Source organism: Manduca sexta, chromosome 8 (assembly GCF_014839805.1).
Source record: "Manduca sexta isolate Smith_Timp_Sample1 chromosome 8, JHU_Msex_v1.0, whole genome shotgun sequence".
Taxonomy (NCBI): Eukaryota; Metazoa; Arthropoda; class Insecta; order Lepidoptera; family Sphingidae; genus Manduca; species Manduca sexta.
The window spans coordinates 5,648,854-5,673,634 of record NC_051122.1 but is presented as its reverse complement, the minus strand read 5'-3'; the positions used below and the strand labels follow the sequence as shown (position 1 = coordinate 5,673,634).

At 33.9% G+C, this 24,781-nt stretch overlaps 4 protein-coding genes across 5 annotated transcripts in view; 2 read left to right on the top strand and 2 right to left on the bottom strand.

The window, feature by feature from the left end:
• Window positions 1–2,031, bottom strand: part of LOC115446391 (RNA polymerase II elongation factor ELL) — a 61,161-nt gene extending 59,130 nt beyond the window's left edge. The window contains 1 exon segment of the mRNA XM_037436383.1: window positions 1,655–2,031. Coding sequence (XP_037292280.1) covers window positions 1,655–1,789 — 135 coding nt within the window. The 5' untranslated portion in view covers window positions 1,790–2,031.
• LOC115446398 (tyrosine--tRNA ligase, cytoplasmic) lies at window positions 1,347–4,270 on the top strand. 2 transcript variants are annotated; one of them, XM_030173062.2, is made up of 2 exons: window positions 1,347–1,485; window positions 2,531–4,270. In XM_030173062.2, the coding sequence occupies exon 2, from the start codon at window positions 2,551–2,553 to the stop codon at window positions 4,123–4,125; it is 1,575 nt and encodes a 524-aa protein (XP_030028922.1). In that variant the 5' UTR covers window positions 1,347–1,485; window positions 2,531–2,550; the 3' UTR covers window positions 4,126–4,270. The 2 variants fall into 2 exon arrangements, with proteins under 2 accessions (XP_030028922.1, XP_030028914.1); XM_030173054.2 differs by lacking the exon at window positions 1,347–1,485 and adding an exon at window positions 2,088–2,430.
• Window positions 4,271–4,966: 696 nt separating this feature from the next.
• On the bottom strand, window positions 4,967–6,974 carry LOC115446891. Its single transcript, XM_030173720.2, has 2 exons — window positions 6,629–6,974; window positions 4,967–6,044 (listed from the first exon to the last, which is right to left on the bottom strand). The coding sequence occupies exons 1-2, from the start codon at window positions 6,780–6,782 to the stop codon at window positions 5,491–5,493; spliced, it is 708 nt and encodes a 235-aa protein (XP_030029580.1). The 5' UTR covers window positions 6,783–6,974; the 3' UTR covers window positions 4,967–5,490.
• A 2,180-nt stretch (window positions 6,975–9,154) lies between these two features.
• On the top strand, window positions 9,155–13,004 carry LOC119188669. Its single transcript, XM_037436565.1, has 2 exons — window positions 9,155–9,978; window positions 12,806–13,004. Exons 1-2 carry the CDS (start codon window positions 9,590–9,592, stop codon window positions 13,002–13,004), a joined length of 588 nt encoding a protein of 195 aa, XP_037292462.1. The 5' UTR covers window positions 9,155–9,589.
• Window positions 13,005–24,781: the final 11,777 nt, after the last annotated feature.

The window sequence follows — 24,781 nt, the reverse complement described above, 5'->3', positions numbered from 1 at the left end:
ATGGAACATTTATATTTCTGTTTGCAGACAATATAATATTCAATAGTTCATACTTTTTAATAACTCAAAAAGGGTTTTAAACTATTACTTACGTGTTATCTCACTTAACATAATATTTTAGAATATTAACAATATTTGTGAGAAATACCTATACTAGTAAGGAATTTATTTTACTAATAATTATTAGTTTGGTATAATTGGTAAACATTTCAATGTAAATTATAATTTATTTCACCCATTATGACTTTATTGACCCCATATACTTGTAACTGCAAGTAATCCTATAGAGCTATGATTAATAGTGTTTATTATGTGTTAAACCATAAATAACATGTAATATAACATAAATATTACAAGAACAAAATTGTGATGATGAAATATAAAGCAGCATACTATTAACTAAATTTTATTTTGTCTATAAAGAACATTATTTAGTTACTTATACTGATAATGGGATTTCTAATGATAAGATGTCATTATTTATGTATTTTGTAAATTTATAGAGAAATACTTAAACCATTTAATAAGACCAACAACAAAAAAAACCTACTGGTAGCGCCATCTTTTAGCATGATAAAACACTAATGAACCATGTTTTATGAAGTATAAAAAAAATCAAACCTTGTAACATGATCTTAGTGTTCTAGAAAGATTCAAACAAATTATGTTTTTATTTGCTATGTAGTTTTATAAATGCAGTAGGTGTCTTAAATATTGAGTATAGAGTTTTTGAACCTGTGTGATGTCAAAATCCATTTCAATGGTTTGCCCTCAATAAAATGATTTTCTCTGTCCTATATTCTATTGAGTAATATTGTTCAACATGACATACAACTTACTTATACAAGTTCTAATATAGTTGGTCATGGATAACAGCAATATTTTTAATGGTGCCAATTTCACAGTAAATATGTTGTGGTGAAACTTTTTCAACATAATTTTGATTAACATAGTAAAATTTATAAATACTTATATAGTAAGCTCTTAGTCTAAAAGATTGATAGATCTGTACACTAATTGAAAAACAAGTCTCGCACCACGTCAATATCGTAAGTTTATCGATAGACAAAAAGGACACTTATTGTCATTCCGTATTTGTGATATTTTACTACGAGGTGCAAGGCATATGAAACAGCAAAATTAGTCAATGTAATTTGTAAAGAAATCTCCCCGATAGGTAAACATTGCGTGGTGATTTTCCAGTATTTATCTCAACTTGATAAATATTGTAAGGTTACCCACTCCTATCTTGGTATTTCGTATTCAAAACAAAAAATATTTAACTATGGGGCCCTCTGAAATACCACACAACGACCGTAGATAATATAAACGTAACGTAACTCCCCGGTAAACGTCAAAATCCGCAACAATAAGAACGTATTCTCTAATTATAGCCATATGAAATGTAAAATCTGTGAAAATAACAGAGCAATTTTTCTACATGTTGACGTGGCGTGACATTGTAGAGGAGCACCTATTTCGAGGGTACGTACGTAAACTGGTTTCTGAGCCAATTAACATAATTGAAAAACCGATTTATTGTAATAAAACATCTAATTTTGCAGTTTCATTTCAATTACTGTAATATAAGTATGGCGCCTGACATTGTTAGCTTATCTTTATTTTGGTATAACAATATGGCGATTTGACTCACCCTGTTATTCCTAAGGAAGTCTTCAATAGCTTTCAGAGCAGAATCCGTTAATTTCACAAACACTAGTTCCTTGTTTTCTTTATAACTAGACTCCGATGATAACCCATACTGAACACCTGCTGGCAAGGCCGCCATTTCTTATTCACTATTCGCACTGTGGACCAGCTGACTCCTTTGCTAGCCGTCACGATTCATATCATTCACACATTTCTTAACCGTAATCACAGATTCACAACCTATATAAAATTATAATTACAACAACAAAAGGGTTTTAGACGTCCAAATTAACAATTTTTTTGTAACCCCATCGACTCGGCCTTTGTCGGTAGCGCTCTTCAGTCTGCAAGGCCGCACTGACTGTCATGCGCAATGGCGCTTTTGACAGGAAACGCAAGCATTCACTGCGACACTAGCGCCAATTAGCAGTTGGCAACAAGTAATTTTCGAATTGTGGCTAACTTCGTGTTTCAAGAAAATACAATATTTATACAATTTCTGGCACAAATCCTACGATAATTCAAATTTTGATAAAATTTTATGCTTTTAAATGTATGATAGTGTTTAATTAAATAAGAATTTGATCTATAGTTTATTTTATTTAAAGAGATTATCAAATTCGATCTTTAGAGGTTATGTTTCAGTGTTTCATTTAGTTTCGTAAGCTAGACACTACTTACATACGTGTTATTAATTTCCCTCAGTATTTTATGTTAGAGACCATACCAATCATATGATAAAATCGTTCTAACGTTACACCGTTGTGTCAACTAAAACAAGTAAGTGTTCGTGTCTCATAAATAATTATCGTGAATTTAAACAATTTCAAATGACCATATTTGTGAGTATAATCTAATCTAGTAATCCACGTTTTTACAGAGCCTGACATCGTATCAGCAATGGCTAACTGGGAAGAGAAGAAACAACTTATCACGCGTAATCTACAGGAAGTTTTAGGAGATGAAAAACTTACCGAAATATTGAAGCAGAGGGATTTGAAAATATATTGGGGAACTGCGACAACCGGTCGTCCTCATGTGGCCTATTTTGTGCCCATGTCCAAGATTGCTGACTTTTTAAAAGCTGGTTGTGAGGTAACAATATTGTTTGCCGATTTACATGCATATTTAGATAATATGAAAGCTCCATGGGAACTTTTAGCTCTTCGCACAGAATACTATGAAAATGCAATCAAAGCTATGCTGCAGAGTATTGGGGTGCCACTTGAGAAACTTAAATTTGTTAGGGGTACTGAGTACCAGCTTAGTAAGGAATATACACTGGATGTGTACAGATTTTCATCAGTTATAACTGAGCATGATGCTAAAAAGGCTGGAGCGGAGGTAGTGAAACAAGTAGAACATCCTTTATTGAGTGGCTTGTTATATCCTGGACTTCAAGCTTTAGATGAGGAATATTTAAAAGTTGATGCACAATTTGGTGGTGTTGATCAAAGGAAAATATTTACAATGTCCGAGAAATATCTTCCACAGCTTGGTTATGCTAAAAGAATACATCTTATGAATCCCATGGTCCCAGGTTTGACTGGTGGTAAAATGTCGGCCTCAGAGGAAGACAGTAAAATTGATCTTTTGGACAACCCAGCTAATGTAAAGAAGAAACTCAAGAAGGCATTCTGTGAACCTGGTAATATCTCTGATAATGGTGTTTTGTCCTTTACCAAGTATGTAGTTTTCCCATTGCTAAAGGAAGGGGAGACTTTCATTATACACAGAGCACCTGAACATGGTGGTGATTCTCATTTCACTAACTTTGAAGATTTAGAAGCAGCATTTGGAAAACAAGACATTCATCCTGGTGACTTGAAAGCATCTGTAGAAGCTGCAATAAATAAACTTTTGGCTCCAGTTCAAGATATATTCAAAGACCCTAAACTTCAAGAGCTAACTAAGAAAGCTTACCCGCCTCCAACAAAAGCTAAAGGGAATGCAAGTAATGCCGCAGATGAAATAACTCCAGGTAGATTGGATATCAGGGTAGGACGTATTGTAGAGGTCTCAAGACATCCTGAAGCTGATACTCTTTATGTAGAAAAGATAGACTTAGGTGAAGAAGAACCTAGGACAATAGTTTCTGGGTTAGTCAATTTTGTACCTATTGAAGAGATGGTTAATCGGGATGTAGTTGTCCTATGTAACTTAAAACCAGCTAAAATGCGTGGTGTAGAATCAAAAGGAATGGTCCTATGTGCATCCATAGATGAACCTAAACAAGTTGAACCTCTGTTTGCTCCAGAAGGGAGTAAACCTGGAGACAGGATAATCATTGAAGGATATGAGACTGCTACACCTGATGAGGTTTTGAACCCCAAAAAGAAGGTTTGGGAAAAACTTCAAGTTGATTTGAAAACCACCGAAAGTCTCGTAGCAGTGTGGCAAGGAAATAGTTTGATAAGCAAGGTCAACAGCAATCCTGTTACAACTAAGTCTCTTAAAAATGCACCAATAAAATAAAATTGTCATGTATTAATTCTGATACAGTATCAACAAACTTGTTATATATGTTTTGCTTTTATCGCTTTGTAAATTGGATAATCATAAAAACTTGAATTATTTATTTTAATGCAAATATACATTTTATTATTTTTATTATGTGGCATATATTGTGTTATTTCTCCTTATTCTGTTATGTTTTGTAATGGCCAATACATTGTCTCTCTGTAAAGTGGTTCCCAGAATTTTTTTACTACAATTGTCCCCAACCTAGCCTTATACTATAAGTGCACACTAAATTCATCAAGTTATGTAGTTTTACAGTAACTTCAAGTAGTGTTGCCAACAACAATAATAATATAGTATTTTGAGGTCTTAGTCGCCAAAAAAAAAACACAGACAAAAAATAAGTTTTAATACTTTCAAATATTTGAATAATTTTATTATGATTTAGGTACACAAATTAGGTTTCATTTTATAGTTTAATGAAATATGGTTCCTCAGGTATTGTATTGGTATATGCAAAAGGTACTGGAAATTCTTAGGAAATTTTACATACCTTATGGTACTGATGAATGTTAGCTAGTAATGAGTGATGACTGAATAATAAATCTGCGAACCATGAAGTACTGATTTGAATTTAGCGACATCTAGCGAAAAATATTTACATAATTACTTTGAAGTTTTATTATTGTGTTCAGCCACGGCCAGTACGGATGATCCAAAAACTGTATTTTTAGTAAATTCACATAGGATTCAATTTTTTATTATACAAAAAGTTACTTTTTAGGATTTATGTTACCTACGTACATGTAGGTAACTATATACAAGTTTAAACTATTGAGACGATACAAGATAATAATATGTTAAAACTTATTGTATATTAGAATTATGTATTTAGGTTGCTAATATAAATTATGTTCCAATATGGTTTACCTAGCATGCATAATATTATTAAAATATACCAAAAATGCCTTTTAATTACTTATGCTAAATTGTAAGTGGAAACTGTATTAAACATTTATTACTTATGAATGTAAATCTTTGCTACAAAACATAATATGTGAAACCTTCGTATTCATTAAATAATATCTGTGACGCAAGATGTTGAGCAACGTTGCATAACAATGCGCGTCATGGCGCGATCATTGTTACATGTCGTGGTTCATCGGTATTTAGGACCTTCATCGATATTTAGAATTTTACCCGTGTTACCCATCTTACGGCAATCACGCGTTTAGTACTCAACATTACTAAAATTGTTGAGCATTAGGTAAGTATCTATTTAATAGTATTTCAATAACTTTTATAATGAATACGAAGCTTTACAGGTACAAATACTTTTAGATACCTACTTAATACTCATGATGGTAATATTATATTAAATTACAGTGGTTCCGATTTCATTGCTTCATTTTGTGTACTTGGTCGTTTAGTTTGCCAATTATTAAGTATACTAATGTCATATGTGTTTGGATTTTCTCTACAATCGTCCAATAATTCCAATACTTTTCTTCTAAAAAATCTCATTTGACCTTCCGTCAAAACCTCTACTTCTGGCAACAAACTTAACAAAAACATCTTTCTTGAATTTTCATGACACTCGTCGTTTAAAGTTTTTGGCGGCAAAACGGGTTTGAAACTTTCTGATTTCCTAGATCTTTTCTTTTGAGGTTCAGTAACGCATTCAAATTCAAAATATTGTTGGGCAAGTGTTGCTTCTTCAATTTCTGGTCCGTTAGAATTATTTTCTTCATCATCTTCCTCAAACGGAACCGTAATTAGATTGCCATGTCTGGTGCTTGGTTTAATGTAAGGTATCACAAATTCCATTTCATCGTGTAAATAATACCTTTTTTTAATTGTACCGTCTGGATGTGGCCTTAGACTCCTGAGAAGACCATATCGTAAATTTTTCCACTTTTCTTTACATTCACCAACTGAAATAAAAATGTATTTAATTACTTATGACATGTAATACCTATTACTTACTTAAGGTTATAGCTTAAGGTCCATTTTTCATACCTTTTGTTTCACCTTTAATCTGGGTAACTAAACAAGTATTGACAAGTAAAGAATTTAAATTCACGTCTAGTTAGTGATTAGTTCTCGCAGTTGAAAGAAAAACGTAAAAAAGTTTTAATATGCATGGATATTTCGGCCTTTAAAATTTAATAGGACGAAATTTTAAAGGCCGAAATATCCATGCATGTTTAGTTACCCAGATTAAAGGTGAAACAAAATGTATGAAAAATGGACCTTAAGCTATAACCTTAAGTTAATTACGTGGTATATGGGTATATACATTTAATTAATTTAATCAATAGTATAAATTACATACTTATATGACTAAATTACTTAAGTAAGTACTTATATTATTTATATAGGTAAACAGTTAAGTACTTAGTAGATTTGTAGAGTAAATAAATAAAGTTTTATTTAAAAATGAACGCCGCCGGTCCTTCCTTGTATTATTGAATGATCTGATATTAAATACCTAGATTGTTAGAAGCAATAATCTTACCAGAAAGTTGTGTATGGTTGGCCACTTCGCTCCAAGCTTTATCTGTTATGTCCTTTTTCAAATACTCATGCAAACTAGAATTGTATAAACATGGAAACTTTTCGATTGTTTTAACTAATAGCATATTTTTGTCACATGAATGTTTATCGCACATGTTTACAAATAGTCGATGTGACAACGCCTAGCCACTGCTCGTATATGACTGGTATCATGTCGGCGACGCGACATCGACATGGCGGAAAGCGTGTTGCGTCGTTGTCGCTGTGACGTAGGTAGTTGCTAAGTGTGTACTGAATATAGATAATAATATTGCTACCAAGTCATAATTCGTATGCGTTCGCGACGTGACGCTGCGCAGCAGCGCGTTGTGTTATTGCACAGACTACGCCTGATCCTATTCAAAAACATGAAATATAATTATTATTATCTCGTCTTAACGTGAACTTACTATCAGTAGATGTGGATCTTTGTTTATACACATAATTATCGTCATTTCTTTCAATAAAGTTTTTGAGAACATGATGTTCTTTATGCATAGCATAGTTTTCGTTCGATTTAAGTTAGCATTTATTTATTCAGCAGCTCAATGCCGTGTGCTGTATGAATGCTAATTATGTTTTTACCTTTCCACTACAATATATTTAAAATGTGATGTGTTCTTAATTTTCTTTAATATGTTGACGATATAATCCATTCTTTATCTTTTACAGTTCATACACAAAGAAATAATTGATTGATATGATTTTAATAGCAATGAGTATTAGATTAAAAGTTTTCTTTTTATGGTGTAGTTTACTTCTGGCAGGCGCTCGGTACCTAGGTCAGTTTATTTTTTTAATTAGGAACAAATATACGCCCTACCAATAAAATAATACTTTTAGGAAAGTTAATCAGTGTTTAAATATTTCTGTTCCATATATCACTTGGGCAAAAGTCTATAGAATATCAAATAGTTTCGCCAGAGATGTCAGGCCAAAACATAACTATATGTATACTTACCTACCTATATTATTATGTAAAGTCCAAAAGAATAATAAGATGGCACCACCTCTATTGGTGGTAGGTGTCTCGCTTGGGACGTGCCATCTGGGAAGGTACCAACGCAATGTCTTTTTTTTGGCACTAAGCAACAGTTTACATGCACTGCAGTTGTGTTCAGGTTTATAGGACATTGTACCCAGCATAATTATTGACCGTTGTTAGATTGAACATCTCAGGGTGACGAGTGCATTGATGGGTGGTGGACGTGAAAGTGGTAGAGCCACCCTGTAGAAATAAATGAGCCGGTTCGACCGGGGTCGTACCTGAAGTATAAATATACATAATATATTCTATGGTAGCACCGCTGTCTTAGAGTACACTGAAAAATAACGTAGTGTTACCTTACCGTTTCGTACGGAAGATTTCCGGAAGCCTGAATAAACTCTTAACTATTCATTTTCATTAAGGCGATACCTCAAGGTCCATTTTCATACATTTTGTTTCACCTTTAATCTGGGTAACTAAACAAGTATTGGCAAGTAAAGAATTTAAATTCACGTCTAGTTAGTGATTAGTTCTCGCAGTTGAAAGAATTTAATATGACGAAATTTTAAAGACAGAAATATCCATGATTATTAATTATTTTTACGTTTTTCTTTGTATGTATGTTCCTCCGCGCCACCGGAATACGCGCGCTCTTTCTTTTTCCAGCAAAAAAGCTTGTTGCATTCGTAACGCGAGGCAGTATCGATGCATCTTTGTAAAATAACCTGCCTCCTTAAATCTCTATATAGGCAAATATATTATGACATCCTCCGTAGAGCAACTGGCGATTGGTAAATAGTCTTTCAAATAAGAAACCACAGGTTCGGTTCCCGCTTTGTGACTTTCAGATCTATACTTATACAAAGTTCCACGAATAAACCTAAGAAACAAGCAAAATTATACCCTATGTTGTCAGATCTCAGAGGTCAGATTTATTTGGAGCTGCTTGGTTCATCTTGCGAGCTTTTGGGCACTGTAAGTAATCAATTACGCCAAACTTTAGAGGTACAGAGAGTGATAGGTTCCGCCAAATGAGTGCAAAAATGAACTAGAATCTTTAGTTTGATAAACTTTGGAGCGAAACTTTTTACCAATTGTGAGAAACAAATACCTGTTCCGAAATATGTAAGTATGTATCTTCAATTTACCCAACCAATTATTGTATGCAACCTAAGTATGCTATACCAATACTATTAACGTGTTATTAATTATTTAAAAGCAACTTACTATTGTAACTTTTTACGAATGTTACAAAAATGTATTCAATTTATAGTTATTGAATTTAGAAGTAGCTGGAGTGCTTTATGTATGAAAGGTTATTATAATGTGTGTTGTGTATGCCCCGCAGCTGACTTATAACAATGAATGCACACCGATAAAATTAGATATTCAATAACGGGAAGGGGGTCGGAGGTCCGCCATTTTGGAGCTTCGGTGAGACGGGCGAAGGGGGATAACGCATGCGCGGTAGAGCACCCGCACCCTGTTAGGGCCGGGACCTCCGCTTCTGTGATGTCAAAAAACACGTTATTCTCTCCCCTAATTCTACTAACCTAGTACGTCTTAATAAACGGGATAAATGTAATACGCCCTGATTTCTGTGTTAGTTGACAAATCAATCGGGTTTCGTGTCCTAGTATCTATCTAAAGAAGCGTACGCGAAGCATTTTGTTTGCGCGAACAATGACAGAGAACGGCTGATCGGGCAGTGATTCATTTGTGCTATATTTATTAACAGTGTCTTCACTCTTCAGACATCTTAACCGGACGGTTGAACTCGCCGTCCGGCGTAAATTATTGACGTGTTGAACAATTTGAATTTTAAATTGCTGTGGCATCCAGACAGTTATTAAAATGCGCGTGCCATACTAACATTACGGTTCAGTGAACATTGCGGGGAAAGTGCAAATAATAATGGGATGACAGCTTATACAGATGGAAAAGGTTTGGCGTCGGGTCGGTCTCCATTCCTCTCGTAAGAAGAGGGATGGAAGCGGGACTAGCCGAGAAGTGACGTCATCGACCCCTCAAGAGGCCGAGTACCAGAATATTCACACGCTCCGAACAGCTGACCTGATAAGACAAAGGCAGGGCGAAGAGAAATCGACTCTCCGTTCGTCTTATATCATACGGAACGGGGATAACTTTATATTGGTTGAGAGGAGGCGTAGAAGACGCCGTAGGAGTGGAACCAGGGCGTCTTCGGGGAGTAGACATCACACCCCGCCTGTTGAAGAGAACACTCGAACAGAACAAAAGCGGCGCCCTCCTGCGCGGCTGAAGATTTTTGGAATACAGTGGCCGTTGCATTCCAGCGATTCGAGGTAGGAATTAATTATGCATAAATAGGTTATTTACTTAGTTGGACATGTTCCTTAGTCCACTATGCTGCAGTACGGTATATTGCGCGACACGATTACAATCTTAAATTATGTAAACTTGCAACATTGTTGCAGTGTTGTTGACACGTCTCTACTATAAAAAATGTAATGTTAGCAGTAGAAATTCTATTACAGACATGTAAATGAATTTGTTTCGGCAATCATGTGTAACATCTGTAGGTAGTGTAGATTAGTAATAAAGAAATTTTCGCGCCTTTATTAGATGTAATAATTTCGACAAAATAATTAAAATATTTATTTTCCTTAAATTTTTTACATTTTATCACACATTATTACATACAATATGTTATTTAAAAAATAAACAATGTATATACAGTGACGAAAATTTGTTTGTAACATAACTTAAATACCTATGAAGGTACTTACTTCATTGGTAGTTGCTCTATATCTGTCGATCTTATTAGTATGAGAATCATTTTAACCTACCCTAAATGAATATCTACTTTAACTCACACACAAGTTCCTAATAGTAAAAACATTAGCGTTTAATCTTGATGCCTTATGAGGAAATATTGTACTATTTATAATATGTAGATCCATCGCGAAGGGTGAAAATTTTCAAAAGGTGCCCCGAAACAAAAACAACATTGCCTTAGTTAATACATCGCAGCCAATTTACTTACAAAAGTAAATAAATCTATAAGAGAATCTGGTAGTATGGACGCTTCGCCACTGCTATAGATCATCATCAAATTAAGAGTTAAGACGCTACGCAAACCAACACTATGTCAACCTTGAAGCTATTCCGCTATTGTGTGTCATCTGAGGCGATCAAAGCAATGAGTCAGAGCCCAGAGGTAAAGAACCCTTGGATCGGTCGGGTTCGATGGCTAACATTACCCAATTTTTAGATTCGAGTCAAGACAACTGACTGGAAATAAAACAAAGGCTTTTAGCTCGTTTTTGATGTAGCTGTATCTAAGAAGTTTTCTACTTTAAGTAGTATTTATATAAAAAAGCGCGGCCAAGATTGTTTACAATAGGTATTACAAGGTAACCTAGTGGCAAAGCCAACCAAGTGCAAGTCTTATTTCAAACACTTCCGTACTTCATGAACAAATGTTATGTACACATACTCGGTTTCAGAAATTATGGGTATGTTATATATGCTTTACTACAATGTTTCAAAAGTGTTATTTATAGGGTAGTATATTGTTTTTAAAACAGGTGTACACAAACTTTATTTGCCGGATTACTTACCTTCCAACATTGTTGTAGGATACTGGAAATCAATTTGTTTTTTATTATAGAACGTAGGCGCGACAGAAAAAATGTGTGCCGACTACAAATTTTGAGAATTATGTATTTACATTTTAAAAAAAATTATGTATGAATGATAACACTTTACTACACCACATACATCAAAATTAATACAATTAAGTTTTTTTTAAATACATGCAACAATAGGCGGTCTCATCGCTAGAAAGCGATTTCTTCCAGACTCTATTAAAGAAATATTTTGATATCATCGAAAGTTAGTAGGCATGGATAAAAGTGGACGTATGGAGCGACAAAGTCGTGAAATAACGACCAAGCTCCTTAAATAAAGATTAAAAAAAAAACGAACTTATAATGGAGAACCAAATATAACGAGCATTGTGAAGAAGAGGATGTGTACTTGAAAATCACTACATAGTATAAAACAAAGTCGCTTTCTCTGTCCCTTTGTATGCTTAAATCTTTAAAACTACGCAACGGATTTTGATGCAGTTTTTTTTTTAATAGATAGAGTGATGCAAGAGGAAGGTTTATATGTATAATAACAGTATCAGCATTGCACCCGTGCGATGCTGGGGCGGGTCGCTAGTTTTCAATAAACAAATGACAACAAAAATGTAAAAGATGCTACATATCCGATATACATAAAATATTAAGTATTTATACATATACATATAAAGTATACAATATAACGAAATTAGTAATTTATTAACAATATAAAAAAAAACTATATAAATAAGCACCGACCATGGTTAGTTAGTGGAGCTATGGCTCTATATTATAATGTCTTGGACGTTGGCCACGCTGAAGTTCTGTAGCGATATTTCTTTACAGCTATTATATGTATTGTACCTATAGCCTAGATCGAATAAGGTAGCTGACGTTACTTAATTGATGAAAACTTTTTATTGCATTATTTACGTAATATGGTAAATAAAATGTCCCAAGTTCAAATACACTGTTCTTTTCATTTAATAATAGAAAGAAAAATTGCAGGACAGTAAGCATGATGATGAACTTAAAAAAATATATGCCTAAACAAATCTTTATAGATAAAAGCGTCTGAAGTCCGTTGCTCATGAGTAAAAAAATATGGGGAACGAATATGATTCAAATTATAATATATCGAAACATTTTTATCAAGTGTCGACACAGCTGTCTGTCTACTGACTGCTGTAAATAAGTTAAAATCGGAAATGACTCATAGTTTATTATGACCATTCGATTGTATTCTAAAGAATATGACCATCTTAAAATCAACATGGGCTATTAAAAAAAATCTGTAACCGTATGCTACGTACACCATAAGTGTGCGTAGTTATATAGAGACAACGTGAGTCTATAATGAAAATTATATGAAATATTTTTAGGTAATAATTTTCCGCCTTTTATTCCATTTGAGAAACTCTACATTGTTATCAACTGCTTGTCGGACATCGACTGCTCTCTGGAAAAAAACTGGTATAATTATAATAATATCAGAAATTAATTTACAAAATATGTCTCATCATAATTTATTATCATTTTACAGGCATACGTCGATTACAAGAAGATTCTGCCGCGGCCGCCGTTCCCGCGAAGACAACGAACTCTATCGCTCTAACAGCTTCAAGTTCGAGAGATTCACCAGAGAACCGCCGGCAGATGAGTTCGCATCCGGATCACAGGTCGGTCTTATGATACCATCTTGCTCGTTGCTTGTATATTGCGGATTGCAGACTAAAAGTTAAGCTAAGTTACTTTAGCTTAGCTTGCATAGCTGAGAAAATTACATAAACCTTAATGTACTTGCGTTTCCTGAATTTACACACTAACGGCTATAAAAGTTTATTCGTCATAATTTATGTATTGTTCGGAAATAATCCGTGGCTTAAATTAATAAATTTGCTAGCGATAAGGTTGAGAATTTCATTGTTAGAGAATAATTTTCTTAAAAGTAGTCAGTTACTAATTTACTCTACTGTATATAGCAATAATGTTTTTTGTGTTAAATTCCTCTTTTTAATCAGTAAAACAGATTTGTATGGAGTAGCATAATATCTGGGAAGTATATTTCAATTTAACAGACATTGCTGTAAAATCGAGTTCCTAGTAAAATTGTCTGGCGCGTTAAGTTGAATTCACAAGTAGTATCTAGGTACATGATATTCCTCTCGACGTTGGCACCATGAAAGCGTTACCCACTTATCTAGATGAGCCATCTATAGCACAAAGAAGCTTCTTTACAGAGTCTGCTCGAAAGGATTTCCTTGAAAGCGCTCCCTATTGAACCTGTATCACAATGCACATCGTCGTATTGCAAGGAAATTTTGTTAGCGTCTAAAAAGGTTTGGAAGTACTTGCGGAAAAGATGAATTTATTTTTTTAAGTTAAGTATGCATTTTATTGCTGTATTTTTTTCTTGATAAGATTCAGACTTTATTTTGCGAATCTGCAATGTAGGTAAAATAAAACAGATTCGTAAATTAAATTCATATTAAATTAGGCAGTCCACAGTATTGTAAAGCTAAGTTATCTAGCTCTATGTAGTAAATAGTAATTGAGTAGTAAGTAATAAAAGATTTAATTTTTTATCCTTGTAGCGCCATCTATGTTTTACATCCAAAACTAATACAAAAAATGGTTGAGGGCTTCTGTCATTACTGTTCTAGTATATGTTTCACTGTACAGATGGCGCAGCTAGTTCATAAAAGGTTTTGGCTTACTTCAATAGATGGCGTTTTATATGCTTTCCGCATAATTTACCCTAAAAATTCTAAAAGGAAAAATCTCGAATCACGAAAGTGCATGTATAAAATATTTTGATTACAAAAGCAATTGTAATTTTTTGCTTTGATTTTATTTAGATTTTACAATCATTTCAGAATTATATAATGTCTTAAAATTTTATTATACCTAATTAGCGATCGGTTAATATCCGGGTAGATTTTAGATTTCAATAATTTTACATGTACCTAGATAGTAGTTAAAAATTATTACTACATAATTTATTATAAACGTTAAATAAGCGAAAGGTAGAGTCATCGCTATTTTTATTTTATTATATTGCACTTTGCGAATGACTTAATTGCTTACCAATCACTTTTAATCTCGTTTTAGCTATTGATTAAATTGTACTTTTCGTGGATTATACAATAATCATTAAAAACTTAGTGACCGAATAACTGGACCAATTTTTACGAAACGGAACGATCATTTTATTAACCGAATAAGACGCGACGCTTTTTCCGATACGTCAGCCATCAAGACTTCAGATTATGTACATCTTGTTTCTATTCACTTTGACTACTAGTTTTATCGTTTGTCTCTAAAATTACGGCTGATTCATTAATCAGATTAAAATATAATTATGTTTATTAACTTGGACTTGCGATTTACGTTGTACAGCGCGCAGGCTCATTTAATTCCCCTTAGCATAGATAATGTACAATAAAGTGGTTATTATGACATGTATTGATATGTGGGAGGGTCGGGAGCGGCGAGTGTCTGCGGTATTGTAACATAAATTGTGTGCACACGTTGCGCAGGGGCGGGACATTAATATCATCTGTCCTATCAATTACAACGACGTGGTCACCGCTGCGTCGACAGCCTATCGAAGGAATATACGTGAAAAATTTGACATACGACCCTAATTTATCGTCGCGCTAAACTTTGTAGGGTTGCCTTGTGTTTGGGCAGCAAATGTTAAGATTTTTATGATCACTCAAGTAGGGAAAAAAGATCCATGTTTGATGGTCAAATAAAAACTTTATTAAAACAAAGTTTCAAACTTGAGCTTGGGCATGTTATTTCATTCATTTTAAAGTAGTGTCAGCACTTCTGACGTTTATCTCAGGTCGAACAATTTCATAAAAGTTTCGTTATGATGTTCGTTATAAACAATTTTACACTTACCTGTACTGTATTTCAATTTATGAGAAATTCGTTTACTTTTTATGAGTTGTGCAGATAATGTTGTCAAAGTATTTATACCAAGAAAAGCATAAGCTCTTAAAATTCAGCCTAAATTACAGTTCCATTCAGTCTAGGTCAACAAAGGCAAGAGTTTTAACGTCAAAGTCAAATAAGAAACTAGGTAACTAAACACATCAGACGTGACAATTATTGGCCCACACTTGCCTCAAATAATATTAAAGCAGCCACTACACAAAAGTTATGACATCTATGATTCCACATAGACATAATGCAATCAGTGAATGACGAGCGTATAATCCGCCCTAATTGCCGCAAGGGCTTTAACAGACCATTGCATAAAAGCATCATTGGTAACAGATCTGCTATAATTATTATGCAAATTTTCCAATGGGCTCGTATATTGAATTTGTGTGTAAAAACCCCCAGCCCTGGCTGTATAAATCACGTTGTCCCGATGGCGATAGCGATTGCCTCATCAACATACTAATGCGACGTGCCAGATGCTCCCTCTAGACGTGTAGTATAATACAAATTTTCTTATAGTTCCCCGCTTTATATCTTTCAGTTTACTTGCAGTTGATTTTCAATCACAAAAGTTATTCATGTATGAAATAGAGACAAATTTAAAATTACAGCTGTATAAGTGAAATAGCTTTATTGTTCGATATTTATATTATGGTTATTTTTTTATGGATATCTAATTTTTATATTTATTTTGATAGGAATGTCACGGGTGGGTTACAGTTTGGTGTATGAAGTCGTTGGCTAAATATTTTTGTCGGGCACATGTTTTCATTTACATTGCTGTAAATCTCCAGGGACGCAAATTAACACTTTGGCTACTCAGGTTGATTTATTATGGTGATCGAAGATGGATAACGTTTATTTCAATATGTAACGATTTAAGGGCTAAAAGATTTTTATTGGCAATTAAATTGAGGCCAAAAACCTTTAACCGGATTTATACTTTTGCCGTTCTTTTACATTCCTTTGGTTGCTAATAAATATTTCGTACCCTGAAGACAAACTTTTGTTTCTTTATTGTTATTTTGTGTATAAATTAACCAAAAAAAAAGAGAATACTAATCTGTAAAGATAAGTCAATGGGCCATTTCGACCGTGGAGGAACCACTATCACATACCATCACCGCACACATATACACACACGCCTTTTATCCCCAAAGGGCGGCAGAGGCGCAACTGATGCACCCACTTTTCACCCTGTGTATTCTGTCTCTTGATGTGATAGGGGGGAGGGGGGTCGTCTATCGCCATATCGGGCACTAATTCCAGACTCCGGGCTGATACTGAGTAAAAAAATTCAATATCACTTTGCCCGATCCGAACCCAAAACCTCAGCACTGCAGACTACGCTACAGAGGCAGTTCATAACATCAATCTAATACATAAACCCCACAATTAAAATTTGGCATCGCCCCATAGTTCAAGAGTCTTTATGAATGTTTTAAGCAGGAACTAATCGCTGATCATCAGCAGTTCCAAATTCCGATCGTATGGCTTTCAGTTTTTTAAAAAGGCCGACCGTAATCCAAACGAACATGATATTGGTACTAAACTTAAAGTTCCTTCATCACTTTAGTTATGAAAAGAGTTACAATATTTTACACCGACAAAGCTAGTGCAGGTGTTCACTTTCAATTTCATTTAGAGTTTTTATTATATAGGAGTCAGAACTTAGCATCAGGGGCTTTAGAACAACAGAATGCACCTGTGTGCACCAGACAAAAATATTGCGAGTAATTAAATTATTGATTCGCCCGTCTGTTACAACTTTCTCGATATAGAAGACTTGCCGAATACTTTTTCGGGATAAAAAGTTGCCTATATGATAATTCATGACATGTATTAGTGTGTCAAATTTACATCCTTTCAGTGGTTTTTTCGTTTACCTCTAAGAAACATACAATATTCACAAATTAAATCTATATACTATTATATAAAGCTGAAGAGTTTGTTTGTTTGTTTGAACGCGCTAATCTCAGGAACTACCGGTCTAAACCGAAAAATTCTTTTTGCGTTGGATAGCCCTTTGTTCGTGGAGTGCTATAGGCTATATATCATCACGCTATACCCAATAGGAGCGGAGCAGTAATGGCTAATCTCAGGAAATACTGGTCCAAACTGAAAAATTCTTTTTGCGTTGGAAAGTCCTTTGTTCGTGGAGTACTATAGGCTATATATCATCACGCTATACCCAATAGGAGCGGAGCAGTAATGGCATACACGAACAATTGAAATCAGATTATGATCAAATATATCTTTAAATTTAGTCACTATTCAAAATGGTATAACGCAACGACATTGCAATCCCGACGGCAAATCCGACATTAATCATACGAGCTGGTAGTTTTTAACTCTATTACAGAACGCGTATTAAGCCCGGCTGCTCCCTTCGGCCGTGCAGTAATCAACTTCAGTTTGGGCGGTGTGTAATTGAAAATGTCGAACGGTGCCGTGTTCATTTTCCACTAATTAATCGCTGTGATGACATTGCCGTTGATACGCAGGTATGAGGTAATCCCCAGGCGCTGGGTTTTGTTCGACGCACGCGGCGCGTCCCTGCGTTCCCTTTACAGCAATCAGTGAAAGTGATTTCGCTGATGTGGTTTTTTTAATTCAATTTTTGTTGTAGTGCTAGGAAGTTGACGGTCTTTGGTTATGCGCGAGTGTAGTATTGTTAAGAGACTATTTGTGCATTTTTTGCCCAACATGGCAATAGACTTGCCCTATAACACATCATGGGACGGCACACATTTGGCGTAAAGTGGGTACATCAATTGCACCTCCGCCTACTCCTTTCAGGATAAAGGTGTAGACGTTCCTTTATTTCTCTCTGTAATAAATGTAGTTCCTTAAAATCGACTCATTTACGTAAAAAATACAAGTGGTCTACTTAAAACAAACTAAACCAGATTACGGCTTCTGTTTTGTGTACGTTTAAACTGGTTTCCTGCGGTCATGGGTGGCAGTGAGTATAACTGCTTAGTTCAAAATCTATATCTATATCTATATCTATACTTATAATAAATCTGTAGAGAGGTCAATTCTGTACATGAAATATATTTCCAAAATAAATAATAACTATCAGGGGGTGATTAGGGATCGATACTGATGCCAAAAATGCAATTAGTAAAATTTTTGTCTGTCTGTCTGTCTGTATAACCGTTATAGAAACAAAAACTACTCGACGGATTTTAACGAAACTTGGTACAATTATTTGTCATACTCCTGTGCTGGTTATAGTATACTTTTCATCACGCTACAATTAATAGGAGCAGAGCAGTGAAGGGAAATGTTGGGAAAACGGGAGATGTTATTCCATTTTTTAAGCTTCCGTCGCGTGTGCAACCTTAATGGTTAAAGCTACACAGAAATCATGTATGACGGAAATGTTCTCCTTAAAATTATGTAAAAAATATCCCACGACAGCATATGTCTATCTTTTATGGTTGACTCACAATAACACGTGTAACTCCCGATAGCTTAGCAGTTCGAAGCTTTCTCATTATATTTGTCTACTCTTACGTTTATAACACTCTCAGTCATCCCTAATTAAAAAAATTAACATTATTAAATATTCCATAAAAAGAATCATAGAAATCGGTATAGAAACACCAAAGTTATACATGAAATACGCTAATAATAAGCCATCATGCGTGAATACTGAATCATGCTATAAGGATTATTTTTGTATATATATATAAGGTCGCGAACGCACAGGCAGGCGGCTTGCTTGGCACCTAGAGGCTAGCGAATCACCTAGCGAGTAGCTTCGTAAAACGAACATTCTCGAACGTTCGCGACCGGCTCCATTTTTGAAGTCCGAAATCCACACGGGCGAAGCTGCGGGCGGAAGCTAGTAGTAAATAAGAGACTTTTTAATTTTACTATTACGATTAGTAAACCTTTATCAATTAGTGAACAATTGATAAAGGTTTACTAATCGTAATCCCCCTCTAGAAAGCCTATCACTTACTATTAAGAGTTTTAAATCACCCTCTAAAGTTTCATAATCTCTACTTTTTGGTTAGTAAACAATTTCATAAATGTAGACTAAGCCTTAGGCCCTAAGGTCTTCTGAGTAAATTCGACAGGTTAAAGAACTTTAACATTGTCGGAAATTTTGGATGATCTATCTCAGCGATTTTATCATGCTTCGTGTACTCTGTAGGACCTTATTTGCGAACCCGCTTTACAACTCCTTAAATGTTAACTTTATTTAGTTTTACACTCGAATAACACATATTTTCTATATATGTGACAAAATATTATGGGCAAGACAATTAGTTGTATACTAAGTGGTTAATCATAATTATTTCCTTTTTATTTAATTGCGTCATTTGTAGTTAAGTGGTTGCCTTTAAAATTAATATTCACTAGATGTTTGACTGATCTAAGTGCTAGCAATAAAATAAATGGTTTCCGCAGGAATTGCAAAACCAAAATCCCATTATGACAACTTTGTGGGCTTACTATTTTACAACATGGAACTTATTATTATTATTTTTTTAATTACCTTCATAATGACGAATACTCGCTTTATTATATAAAGCAGTCTGTATCGATTCAGCGGAACAAAATTTTAACTTCACTAAAAGAAAGCTTTGTAGTCAGTGTACTACTGGACAAAATAAGAATTAACATCTCATGTCTCTGGATGGCGAGCGCAGTGGAATATGAAACAATACCTTGTAATTCAAGGTGTTGGATGGTGTTTCTACTGTTTATGGGCGGTCGTATCGCTTACCAACAGGCGAACGGCAAGCCCTCAAGCTCAAACGATTGAATTAGTTTAGGGATTCAACTCATTATTATAAAACGGGATCGCTATGCGATCATTAACTTGTTCGTCTATATTTTGGTAATATACGAAGACTTTGTAAAGTTCGGTTGTATCAAACAAGTACCGAGTATTGCAGGTACTATGTGTATACATTGCTAAAAAAAAAATATTAAGTTTAACCAGTTACTTAAGGAAAATTCCTGATATAAAACCATGGTAAAAATAATAAATATCAAATTGTATAAATCGTTTTCAAAAACCACTAGAAAGGATGCGCCACGTGCCTATTAACGCGAACAAAAAAAAAGATACTAAATGTCACCGCTACATTGAAAGTATGTACAATTCATAATCCGTATTGTATCGATATGAATGCATACATAAATACATTTTCCATGCTTGTCCGTTTTACGCACATTAATACGATTCTACAATACGGTATGCAAGACTATTTGATCCTATATTTTCCTTAAATTTGGAGGTGGTGCCTAATCTTAATTGAATATTTATTCACGTATTTACTTGGCTTAATAAGCAATTTTATATTACCTCACACGTCCCCGTATCAAGTAATGTAATAAAGGAGCCGCCAGAAGAGTAAGTAGATTGTCTACACTTTTATATTTTTAATGCTCCCGCGGTGGCATACTAAACACTTGTACAATTGTAACAAACGAGGCCATTTGCACTTTGTTATGAAGATTAAAATATATTTCAGTGTTTTATGGAGTTTAATTCTTTTTTATCGCATTTAATTTTTTTATGTGCACTTTTGATGTTTTTGTGTCATAAAAATTATATCTCCTTAAAATCTAGCAGTCAGTATTCGTAAACATGCCTTATCAAAACAAAAAGTTATCTTAACAATAGTAAATAAAACTCAAAATAGTTTAAAAGTTTCCACGGCTTCCGCGAGTTTCGTCTCAATAAACGTCGAACAATGTTTGTTTAAATTGTCTGTAAATTGATTCCTGTGTTATTGGTAAAGTTTGTTCGGCGGTAAATCTTGAGGATCGGGGAGGGATAAAGAGGGAATGTCCTTACCCTTACTTATTTGTTAACCTGTTGTCATATAAATCACGGTAGTTGTCACGCTTTGGTGAAGTGGATTTATAGAAATATATGGATGACTTGGATTTAATAGTTTAAATTCAATTGAAAAACGAGTTACTCGGGCTTTTGAAATCTTCTTTTACTATTATAAATATGAATGAACATGCAATACTTTTTATAATAATAAAAAGCGCTAAATATTAAACAGATTCGATTGATATGGAACTTTAAGAATAGGTAAATTGTTGAGGCATCGAATTAATTTCGGTAAGCCGTTCGCGCCATTTTCTTATAAATAAATTTATATGTCTATTGTTAATTTAGTTGTTAACGTTTTCATTGAAAATAAATAATTGCTTAAAACAACGTAATTGTTTTAATTCTGGTTTCATTATTGTTGTTTTCAAGCATAAGATCAACGTGTGAAGATTCTAATACGTGCGAGCAAAATTTATTTGACGACTACTAAAGAATGTTATTAACACTGATCAGTGTATGTTTTCATGTATTTAAATATTTTTAAAACTTTATGCCACCTAGTATTATCATTCGAAGATCTAAATAAGACATTTTCAGGTTAATTTACCGCCATTTTAACGAATTTAGTAATTCAGTAATATTTGAGTAGTTTCATGTTGTTTTAAATTTTGATTTTGCTTTCACACGTTTAATACCTAGGTACCTTAGAATATTAATGTAAAATCTACATTATATCGCAGACTTGGAACCCTATCACAAAGTGTGTCCTGACACGGCAAAACCGCATTTATGATAACCTTTGTTGTTCATAACGGTTATAGCCTTATAGGCAAAGTTTGATCGTTTGCTCTTGGTTACCGCAATAGCTTTTGATGATTAACAGTCAATAAACTTGCCCACTACGCTATACGCGATAATGAATCCACCAACTATTATAATGGCTGTTTGAAACATTTTCGGAGTTTAGATAGCATTTTTATGGACACGAAAAGGCTTATAAAAAGTTTTATTTTGCAATAAACTGTTAGTGCTGCTTACAATGCGTTTAGATTACTTTTATGGGTACTACATTTAGTGGTGTTTATATTTATTTTACTAGATACGTGTAAGAAATATATTTATTATTATCTATATGTCTGATTTTAAAATATAGAAAACGTACCCTACAATTATTTACTAAAAATGAAACGTTAAGATCATGTTTTGCATCGTAAACATTATAGACAGTTTTATTAAAATGTTTTCTAAAGTTTCGGATGTTTTTACCTCAGAATGTTTACTAATTATCTTAGATTTATTTTTTGTTGTACATAATTGAACAGCCATATCAGATTGTTGATGTTAAAATGTTTGTTGAATATAAAAATACGAGCGATTATATCAAAACATCGGAATGTTAAAAAACATAAGTTAATAAGGTTTAAAAGTATTCTGAAATATTGAGCTACTTGTACATTTACAGAAAGAAAATAAAAGGAATCTGTACGAAGTGAAAATCAGTCGGCTTCCCGACGGCTTTGATCTTATGTTTGGTGGCATTAAAATTTACATATTTCCCTGTGTTCCTATTTGCGTTTCCACTTTGATGTCCTTTTCAATGTGGCTTCGAATCGATACGGCTTTGATAAAATATCTTCACCACAAGCCGGGGGTAACTTAGTTTGTTGTGTTGCCTTTGTGGGTCTCTAATGGTTTGTAATTGTGTTTACTAATTCGCGACAGTTTTTATTGGAGATTTGCGTTGTTTCTTTTATTATTAATTGGATTTTTTTAATGGAACTTTTTACTTATTTTTTTATGAACGGATCAGTTTTATGTTTTTAAACTAGCAGATATGTATCTTCCTATGTTACTGATTTTTTTTTATAATATTAATAGTTACGACTTGCTTATTAATTTATTACTATAACTTTCTACCATTAGCAAGAAATGAAGCCACGTTACTCCATAGCCTATTTTGTCGACGGAAAAGTTGTAGATTAAATTTAACAACCCTAAGCCGTAGTATATTCTTCACCAGTGTAATAAATATGAAAATAGTATCGTAGACTGTCATGATTAGAAGACTATACAAACTAAGTTTGCTCCAACGCGATATAATTTACGTAGTCGGGACGCAATCAGACACGTGCATTGTGCTCCCTATATATTTACGTGCCATACTTCAGAGCAGTGAATTGCTTTTGGCGTCTCGTGTTATAGGTATTGTGAGAAGCAATAGCTAACGAGATTGCTTTATGTCGGTGTTTTTTATATTTACATTATTAATAGTAGTTATAAATGTATTCAATGGTAGGAACACATGATCGATAGGAAAGAGCGCTGTTGTACGCCAAGTAGGTTCGAAAAAATCATGTACATTGGACTTGTATGGAGCATTTACATATCTTCGCAACTAGTCTCTGAAGTTCGATTCCTGTTTGAAGCTGAAGAAAATCTCATAGAAAATTAGTTGGAGATGTACTATAAATTATAATTAATAACATAAATGTTTATTAAACCGTAAAATTCAAAGTTTCTATTTACTATACGTGATGTAGAGATGATAAAATTACCTTATAATTTGTCTATAATAATACAATTTTGTAATAATATAAATTAACATTTAATTAAGTATTTCATTTGATTTTGGTACTTGTTAGAAAGCAGACGGTGTTACTTTTTGACCGAAGGTGGCTAAAGTTGAAGCCAGAACCGAAGATTCAATCGGTCAATACTCGCAAACTTTTCGTTTGAATAAAAGAGCGTTCTTGAGGAATGGGGCTTAATTTATCCATTGTACGAGCTAACATGAATGATATCCATTTAAAGTAAGTATTAGAACAGAAACGCAAACGAAACCGCTTGCTTACAACTAGAGGTTGATCGCGGCTCCACTCACGTAGAGTTAAAAACCGTAATGCGAACCGTTCTGGCATAAAAAAAAAATCAGGACATGGTCTATCTGTGTGCTAAATGTCATCCGAATTCGTTCAGCATTTTCAGCGTTTACCATAACCAATACCCAAACATGTTTACAGAAATTCCAATTTATTTTTTAAAATTACAAATATTTCCATAGTCATTTATTACCATATCGGTGTACGATCGACAGTCATTGAACTTATTATGCACTCGCATATCCCTCGATGAATTCAAATATTTTAATATCAAAGGAGAGAGCTTGTTATGAGAGGTTGACGGGTTATTCGCAACATATGCAGCCAATGCTTCTGAAATAAGGAACACTCGCACATACCGGGATCTGAATGAAATTTCAACTCCCTATATTCAAATTAGGAAAATTTGATCTGTTTTGAAATTCGTTGTTTATCGGTTGAATATAATTTCCAGAAGATAGATAAATGCATGGAAAACTGTACTTATCAATAATGTAAATGGATTCGATTAAATATACTTAAGTTTCTTTTTAAATGTTTACAAAAACAACATGACTTCTGTACTGTGACAGAGTTAGGCACAGTTTTCAATGCAAAAGCATTTTTCAGACGTTTCGATCTACTTCATATCTTTAACATTGTGATTTCAAAATAAAATGTTATTCAGAAATAGTGTATTTTTGGACACGTAGAAAGAAAATAAACATTTCCAACGAATTTTCACTACGGGTTGAATACATAATGAGCACGTAGGTTTTGTATAATTAAGTTTGTAACAAAAACAACTTTCGTAATTTGAATAACAATAAGAATTTAGGCCATTTTGTAGAAGCTTTCTGTAATCCTTAGGTTAACCTGCAAGGTTTTTTGTTCT